We start from the raw sequence: 9,094 nt of genomic DNA on the forward strand, positions 1-9,094 counted from the left end.
AGTTGCTTATCGTTAATGCCTCGGAAGAATTTTGGAATGCCTGACATTTGTGTACTTCCAAGTAAAAATAAAAATACGAAAAATGTCGCGAAATGGTGGACTTGAACTCGGGACTTTCAGGTCACGAATAGGGCGCTCTACCACTTGAGCTAGTAGTTATTAATATACCTCCCATTTGACAGTGAGCTACAGATGCCGAATTAAAAACCGTCACGCGACACCTGAAAAGAAGGGATATCCGGATGAAGAGGACCCGCGGTTCGGTTAAATAACCGGATCGTGAGAACACTGTAAACACAACCAACACCCCCCCCCAGTGAGCCCAATCAGCCGGATAACGCGAGAAGGCAATATTAAGTTAGGAATAATATCCGGTTAAAATTCTAATAAACCTCCATTGACAGTGTGACAATGAGCTTCCTTGTGAACTTCGTGGAAATCTTTCTTAGTATTTGACTTCTTGAATTTTGTATCGACATACAAAATATATTATTGAAAACCATACGGTGTATGGTATGGTGCCATATGTCCTCGCATATGTTTTCGGACATTAGAGCATTGTTATAGTATACTTTAATGAAGTTTAAATTAAGCCTAATATTTGTATACTATACGAACATCAAATATAATTTCGGGCCGAATAACTGCTTTGGGATTTTTTGGCGGGTCTTTCTCGAGCTACCCCGAGCGAAAAAAGGCAGGGTAGTTATTGTTACCTATACGGTAGTAACAGTCCAGCACATGGGATTGAACAGATGGCATTCTAAGTGGCCTGAGCAGATTCAGATTTGCAGTCAAATTGAAAAATGTGAATTTGACAGAAACGTCCAAAAATGAACCTCTTAACATTACTAGTAATAGACTAAGTGATGAAAATATATTTAATATCAAAGGTAATCCATCCCTTAAGAATGGAATCCCCAAATCGATGTGACGTTTGACTTTCAGAAGCATGAAATGAGAAGAGGCATCGACCAACATTTCAGATCTATTGGTACAGCTATCTAACGCCCCGTAATGTGTATGTCGTAGTGGACACATGACGGACTTGGGGCCAAAAACGACCACCCCCCGGTAAAATGAAAGCACGTGGGACGAGGTTGATCCCAACGGCCAGTGGTGACCAATATTTTATTCATATTTATTCGTGATGTTCGAGACAGCGAATTGCTTATTTGCCGTAATGACTTGTACGTCATACTTATTCACTCTATGCCCTGCAATGAATTATTTATTGCCCCATGCCCCCGCCCACATGAATAATTTACTTGAATTATTCAAACACAATATTAGTGCATCCCCACTCGTCAGACTTAAACGTTTGGCTTATAGGGATAACCCTTAGATAGGGCCGATTTTGGACTTATACTCCCACCCATTGGTTTTATCGGTGTCTCAATAAATCCAAACATAAGTTCAGCCCCGAAAATCCCTATCATAGGACCTTTTCGTCAAGATATCAATACCCTCCAGACCTATGCTATCCGGGAGAGTTCTATAATCTAAAATAATATACAAATGTACTGCTCAACATAGTCAACTACTTTACAGCATGCAATCTTTATAATAATTCCCATTTAATTTACTGATCTCAACCCTTAAATGAAACCGAGCAAATTATGCAATTCACACAGTATATAAATCTTACAGGTATATCTGGACCAACTACTTATATATGCATTCAAGCACTGGATGTCTCCAAGTCAGAGCTGAGTATGCCAGTGCGTCTCCAGCAGTTTCTCACAGTCGATTGCTCCATAGAGCGCCTGGCATCCTGATCCCAGCCCATCGCCTTAACCCTCTACGTCGCGTGGAAAAAGTCTTCACCCTCCGATATGGTTGGATAATATAAAGTTTCAAAAATTATAAAGTTTACCCCGTTTCGTTTAAGGGGGGAGATCAGTACACTGATGACCAACGAAGGCAGACCTTGCTGAAGGAGCGCCGTCATTCGAACGGCGAGGCGCTGCTCATCTGCTTCCTCGGTGGCGCGTTTTCCGCCGTCATCGACACAACGTTGTTCGTGGCGGGTGTGTACATCGTCATTGTAACAATTCACACACAACAGATATGGCGCTAGCACATGTACATCGTCGTTGTCAGAATAAAACTGGTCGCTTTCACACAAAACCAGTCGTCTTCACACAAAACTAGTCGTTAGCACAATAATGTCGACAACATGGGGCGCTGTCACAAACACGTAACGTTTAGTATACGTGGGATGTAGCACACTCGAGATTTACACGTACTGTAGCTTTCACATAGAAATATCGCACCCAATTTGGAATGTACCAAAACGACACAGCAAGACGTCACCCTAACAAGCGAGAAAACATCCTGCCGTGTCGTTGTGGTATGTACGTATGTGGTATATACTGTACGTATGCAATCTCTGTTGTGTCTGTGGGTGGCTGTTAGTGGCAGTCGGGTGGGCGCACAATTCGCTCGCATTGACTAACTCCAAAGTAGACCATCATGAACTGTAAGGGATTCAGTGGACGTACAGGGTATAGCGTCGCTGCATTGAAATGTGCTACCTGACAGTTTGGCAGTGCTTATGGGAATTATAGGCTATCGTGTCCACGTCGAAAAGCCTCTTGTCAAGTCCAACCACGTGAAAATTCCCAGGTGTCCATGCAAGGAAAATCTTCGACGAGTTGGTCGATAAATGTGCGCGCTTCCTTCATGGTCACCGTCGTCGATTAGGAGGAGTGTTATGCTTTTAATTCTTCTCATTGCTTCAGTATTGTGAATTCGCTATAAACTTGCAAAATTCGCGTGGTTTGTCGAATCAATATGGACATGTGAATCACGGTGGAGTTCTGCTTGGTTGAATATACTCGTCCTTCCTGTAAGTGCCAATGAAATCCAGGTTTAGCGATTCGGCAGCGAGATTCGACGGTCTGGAAATTTTACCGAATCCACAATATAACTTCGATAGAACTTCAATTATAACATCAAACACCCTCAATCGTATGTTACCGTTATTATAACTTTGGGAGCTGACTCTTGTTCGCCTAAGTACGTAATGCGTCTTGTCGCGTTCCCACTTCCATCCGTACTTTGACGAGACGAAGGGCCAACAGCAGAAATCCTCTCAGCCTTGCCGCGGACTATGACGACGATGGAGCTGAGCGAAGTGGACAAGCTTCTGGCAGAAGACAGTGATGGCGATGACATGATGGACGTGAACGAGCTGGAAGCCACTCTGACCTTGGAGGAGATCCTCAATGAAGACATGGAGCAGGCTGCATCGTTGCCACCGTCGACTGTTGCTGGGGCTGTCGCCGTCCCGATGGAAAATCCACTGCTGCATCGGACGTCGTCTCGCGCGCGGTTGTCGATCCAAAAACTCTCGGCGAGCGCATCTGCGATCGTTGCGTCCAAAGCCCCGCTCGACGTGGCCAAAGCGTTGGAAGAGCTGCTGCTGGAGCCTCCCCGAGAGATGCTCGTGAGTCCCCTTGCCGTGAAGCGGCGCATGCGATCGAACCAGCATTACTCGTCCGCGCAACAGCGAAAGAAAGACAAGGCGCATCATCAAGGTGCAAGCGCGGGCGTGGTCAAGGTGGAACCGATGCAAATCATCTCCAAGCAGCTAGTGAAGAACGCCGAGTTCCGCGACAACGGCCCCGGCAGTCCCACCGTGGTGGCGATTCATCCCAAGTTCATCGCCATCGGCACGAGCAAGAGTCTCGTGCTCGTGTTCGACCATTTTCAGAACATCCGCCACGTCCTTCGCAACACCGCATCCTTCCACGAAGGCAGCAGCGAGCCGTACAGTGGTACCGCGGCCTATCCCCGCCTCCTTCTCCTCATGGAAATGAATGGTTTTAGATGGCCCCGTGACCGCCATCGACGTGTCGCCAGGCAGCGACTTCTTGGTCTGCGGGTACCACAGCGGGCGGATCGTGCTGTGGGACATGCTCAAGGGCACGGCGCTCAAGGTCGTGTCGGACGCACACGAGTGTCCGGTGGTGTCGCTTCTGTTTCTCAAAGATCAAAAGCCATGCATCTTGTCTGTCGATGCCAAGTACGTACAGTAGCACACCCTATGTCGGCGTCGAGTGTGCTTTGAGTATAGTTGGGGTTGTGTATGAACTGACTGTGTTGATATTGAACATTCTACCTACTACTACTCTATCGATCGAATATTTTGTGGGTCGTAAAATACTCGGACTTTTCCTCGACTACAGTATATTTGAGAGTCTGGTATTGTCAAATCCTTCAACGCGTGTATGTTTTAAAATATTATTTTTAAAATAATATTTATATTGACAAGGATTGGTAAGATTTTGCGCGTATTGTCGAAATTAAAAAGAAAGGCCGTTATTTTATTTTTTCAATTCAAAACGAAAAACAGATTAAAAAGTCATTCATTATATATATATATATATATATATTTGAACGTAGAATCAAATGCAGGAGGCAACTGTACTTTAGAATGTCCTAGCCAATCACCAATGATAGTACACTATGGAGAAATGTTGGAACCAATCATCGACCATATTGTGTTTGGAACTAGATCTTGAAATGTGTTATCTATATATCATCATACAATGAATAAGCTTCAAAATCTGACACAAAATCGATTCTCGAATCAGTTGGCAAGCCCAACTTTCAGCGAAACGACCGTAGTGGGCTTGAATGTTTTGTATACGAAGATTTCGAGGATGCACCCTAATCTGTATTCTTCAGTGTCTTTTTTGCTCTACATTACATGTTGTATCCTCCTTTGAACTTTGTATGCCACGGTAATTGTATGTATAAATGCTGCCAAACTACTTTTTTTTTGTACTGATTTTTGTATATGAACAAGTGTCCAAGGTGTGCAGCGGCGATACCCGCCCCACGAATTGAAGTCAGACGCTAATTAGCAGTTGATTGAATCGATGATTTATTTCGTGCAATCTGATTGGTTCAATTCTTCTGCCAATGTGGTTGTATGTCGTCGGTACATACATTCCTTCGGCAGCACCACCGCGTCGCTCCCGAGTGGAATTTTTTTTTTAAAGTATATGTCCCATTTTGTATATAATTTATTTATATCATTTATGAAATCGATTGAATTGATTTTTTGTGTTTAAAATACACACGAAACCATCACAATATATATATACGATAAAAGTAGATACCCTGAATGTTGTTCGTTGCTTTGTATAGTGGGATTGCAAACAAGGTCAACTTTAGCAAAATGATGGGGTACGTGTACGTGGTGGACGTGGACCCGATCTACGACGGGTCGGCCGGCAAGATCCTTAGCGTGGCCATCCTCGCGCAGAGTGCTGGGCACATGAAGATCGCGCACATCACGGAAGTGTACAGCATCGCCGCGATTTCCACAGACAAAGTAACGTTTTTGGTCGCGATTGAGCCCGAAGTCAAGGTGTTGCATCGATGGTTCAAGCCAGGTTGGTATTGAACGGTTGTACTGGGTACTTGGTAGAGCGAATTTTAGCCAATCAGATGAAAGCGTTGGCTTTTCGATTGGTAATTGAAAATGGTGTCATTTCCATATCTATTTTATTATTTTTTATCGATACCTGAACACGGCATTTAATGTTGTCGTATATTGTGCTGTTTCGAAGTGAAATTTCATTGTGTTGTGGTTTCTCGTTGGAATTTAAATCGATTTGATTGGCTACTTCAGATGAGCTCAAAATTATTAGCCAATCAAAATCTTCTCAATGAAATTCAACAACCAATCAGATCGATTGTGGATCGGTTTCGTCGATTCGATTATTGTACCCCGTCCCCAAATTTGTATCAAATCGACAATATCTGTAATATATAATGTCCTGAAAATAATTAGATTAGAATCAAATAAATGTGTATTCCCGTGGGATATTGTGGTTACGAGAACACCCCAAAATGGACAGACGAATCGACCGCGCAGAAAACAATCATCCGTTCAACCCATATTAGTGTATGACTTGAATTAGTGTACTTGGCATCAAAAAATTGCAGTACAAAGATCGATACTTTGAGGAGATGACCAGTCGAGGTCAAATTTCGTGTGTTGCACACATTTGATGTTTCAACGATGACGTGTGCTTCTGCCGTGTACTCAACGTGGGGTACTACTGTGGCTACATAGTAGTTAGTAGCCACAGTAGTAGCCATAGTAGTCGATCTAGAAGATCTTTGCCCCTTGTCCAAATGTGTGCTAGTCTTGTACGGGTTTGCTATGAATATATATATATATATATCAATAGTCCAAATGTGTGCTAGTCTTGTACGGGTTTGCTATGAATATATATATATATCAATTGTACAGCCCTCCTCCCTCCCTCCACGTCTACATTACATGGATGCTGCTTTTGTGTTGGCTGTATACCTCGTTCATACTCGATAGAAGGTTGGTTCTACGTATCTCACGCCATAGACAACGATTGTAGAAGGCGTGACGGTGGACAACTTGCCATCGCTTGGGTTTGCATGGGTCGCGCTCCCCGGCAGCTCCCGCCACGACCCTCCCACGCCGATCCTTGCGCGCGGATGGGGCCGGCACATCCAGTTCCTTGAAGTGCTGTTTTGTCCGCGCCATGTGCATGCCAAGGATGGATGGCCGACGTTTGCCGAGACGTCGCCGGTGGACACGACCGCGGACGTGGTCGCTACCCAATGGCTCGGGGATCACGTCATCATGTACCTCAACTTCCACGACGAGCTGTGTGTGTACGACACGATGAGTCGCCAGGAGCTGGAAACTATCGACGTGAGCAGCATGGGTCTTGTGTATGCTTCATATCGTGGGAACAATGGCCGCAGTTTTGCCAACAGGTAGACTCTCTCGATATATATATATATGTCTTTGGCTACAACCACAACAATAATGTGGGGATATGTTGTTATATGATTGATTCAAATGTTGAATCAAATATATAAATAAATTGAGCACTGTATTATGTGCTATTATTGGTTCAATTGTTGGATAAAAAAACGTTTACGACTGAGGTGTATTATTATTTACCGTAGCAAATTTGAACCAATTTGATTGGAAAGAGTAGATTTGACAGAGTCGATTGAAACATTATATAGTGGTTGTACTTATTATCGTTTTAGTATATATAGAGTAGTTAATGCACTCATCCACGACACTGATGGTAGTAGATGGTTTCGTATATATAGAGAAACAAGACATGTATCGAGTATTGTCGATTTGATATACAAATTTGGGGAGGGGGTGCAATCAAATCGCGCCGACCAAACCGATCAACAATCGATCTGATTGGTTGAATTTCATTTAGAAGGTTTGGATTGGTTAATAATTTTGAGCTCATCTGAAGTAGCCAATCAAATCAATTTAAATTCCAACGAGAAACCACGCCACAACACGAAATTTCACTCGAAAGCACAATATATATATATATATATATATATATATATATTATTAAACAGTGTGTGCGTGCGTTCTATGATTGGACATATCCAAGTATTCGGTTTGACTATTCCCAGTGATATGTCTCGGTTGATCGTTCATTTAACACAACACATGGGTATGGATTGCTTGCCACATGTATATATATAATATGTTTGGCTATATCGTTGTGTTGTTGGCTATATATAGATCTATCTATATATATATATCGATTTTGTTCCCTTGAGTCTATCTACTCCGAATTCATGTTGAAACCACTGTGATGATACTGTATGGCATCAAACCCACACACATCATCTCACACGACGCCTCGCCATTTGATCATTCATTGCATATATACAAAGTTGCCACCCCTAAAGAACGATGACGATGTATGTATGTGTGACAATGTGTGCATATGCGACGTAGTTTTCGAGCCTGTAACGACATGTTGTACTTGCTCGGGTTGAAAGAACTGCACACGGCGCGCGTACAGCCATGGACGCAGCGCATCGACACGCTGATTGAGGACGGCGAGTGGCTCGAAGGGTTGGGGCTCGCCCTGGACCATTACGAAGGGCTGCTTAAAGCCGCGCAGACCCGCGCCGAACGCGATCGGTTTCCCCCAGTGTTCTTTACTGACCGCAACAAGGATCAATGTGTGGTGGATATCTTCAAAATGTCTCAGACCAACCAGCGCACTGGCGACAAGGAAGATGTGTTTCGACACGAAGACCATGCCAACGAAGACCCTCGATGGTACGTACGACCATATTTTGGCATACATATATATATATATATATATATCCCTGTACTCTTATACATTTCCCTGCAAGTTTCCCTATATCCCCCTTTATACATTTCCCTGCTTGTTTCCCTACACTGTTTTACATGTCCCCTGCATCGCCCTACAATTCCCCCTGAATGGGAAATGACGGGGGGTGATGCAGGGAGGTCATGGAGGGAATATATATATGTCTTCCAGTAGCGTTAGCCCTCGACGGTATATATATTCTCCAAGTAGTTCCAGGTCGAATCTCGACTTTGCCAACGAGGCAGGACGCCACAGGGGGGCTTACCGTGTCCATCATACACATGTACAAAGGGCTACGATGGTGATATATGGACATGAAAGGGGGGGGGGGTAGATCTTTATGGAAGGATATTTGTGTGTGTTTGTTGCGATATAAACATTGATTTCCGTGTCTTGACCTGTGTATTGGGTAGGTGTGTGGGCGAATCGACATACCCCGCAGACGTATCCAAGCGATTGGAAGCCGCGTTCCAAACGGCGCGGTCAGGTGCCCCGCCCAAGAACTTTGTGCCGATCGGTGTCGCAGATCGCATGGCGGACCTGCTCATGGACTACGTCCGCCTCGCGATGGGTCACGCGCCGTCGGCGTCGCTCAACTTGTCGCATTTTCAAATGCTGGCGGGGGTCGCGATCGAGTATTGCGCGTCGACTAACCGGACGGACCTGCTGTTTGCCGAGATCTTCAAGCGGTTCCAAGAAGCTGATAAGGCTGACATTTTTGTCAGTTTACTGGCGCCGTACATTTTGCACGACCAGCTGCACGTGCTCAGTGCCGACGTCTTGGATGTATTTGTATCGCATTGCTTGGCCACCAACCAAATGGACACGGTATGTGTCCATGATTGTATGACCTACCTACTGTACCTCCACGCAGTCGTGGCTTGTTTGTATGAGCGTTTTGATGGATTGTATATATATATATA

The 9,094-nt window shown here is 44.3% G+C and overlaps 1 protein-coding gene across 1 annotated transcript in view; it reads left to right on the top strand.

Moving 5' to 3' along the window:
* Positions 1-3,115: 3,115 nt before the first annotated feature.
* Positions 3,116-9,094, top strand: part of H257_09483 (hypothetical protein) — a gene marked incomplete at both ends in the record, with an annotated part of 17,985 nt that continues 12,006 nt past the window's right edge. The window contains 6 exons of the mRNA XM_009835707.1: positions 3,116-3,782; positions 3,835-4,030; positions 5,161-5,408; positions 6,396-6,780; positions 7,787-8,116; positions 8,585-9,066. Of these exons, the coding sequence (XP_009834009.1) occupies positions 3,116-3,782; positions 3,835-4,030; positions 5,161-5,408; positions 6,396-6,780; positions 7,787-8,116; positions 8,585-9,066 (2,308 nt within the window). The remainder of the gene's footprint in view (positions 3,783-3,834; positions 4,031-5,160; positions 5,409-6,395; positions 6,781-7,786; positions 8,117-8,584; positions 9,067-9,094) is intronic.

Source organism: Aphanomyces astaci, assembly GCF_000520075.1.
Source record: "Aphanomyces astaci strain APO3 unplaced genomic scaffold supercont1.23, whole genome shotgun sequence".
NCBI classification, from domain to species: Eukaryota; Oomycota; class Saprolegniomycetes; order Saprolegniales; family Verrucalvaceae; genus Aphanomyces; species Aphanomyces astaci.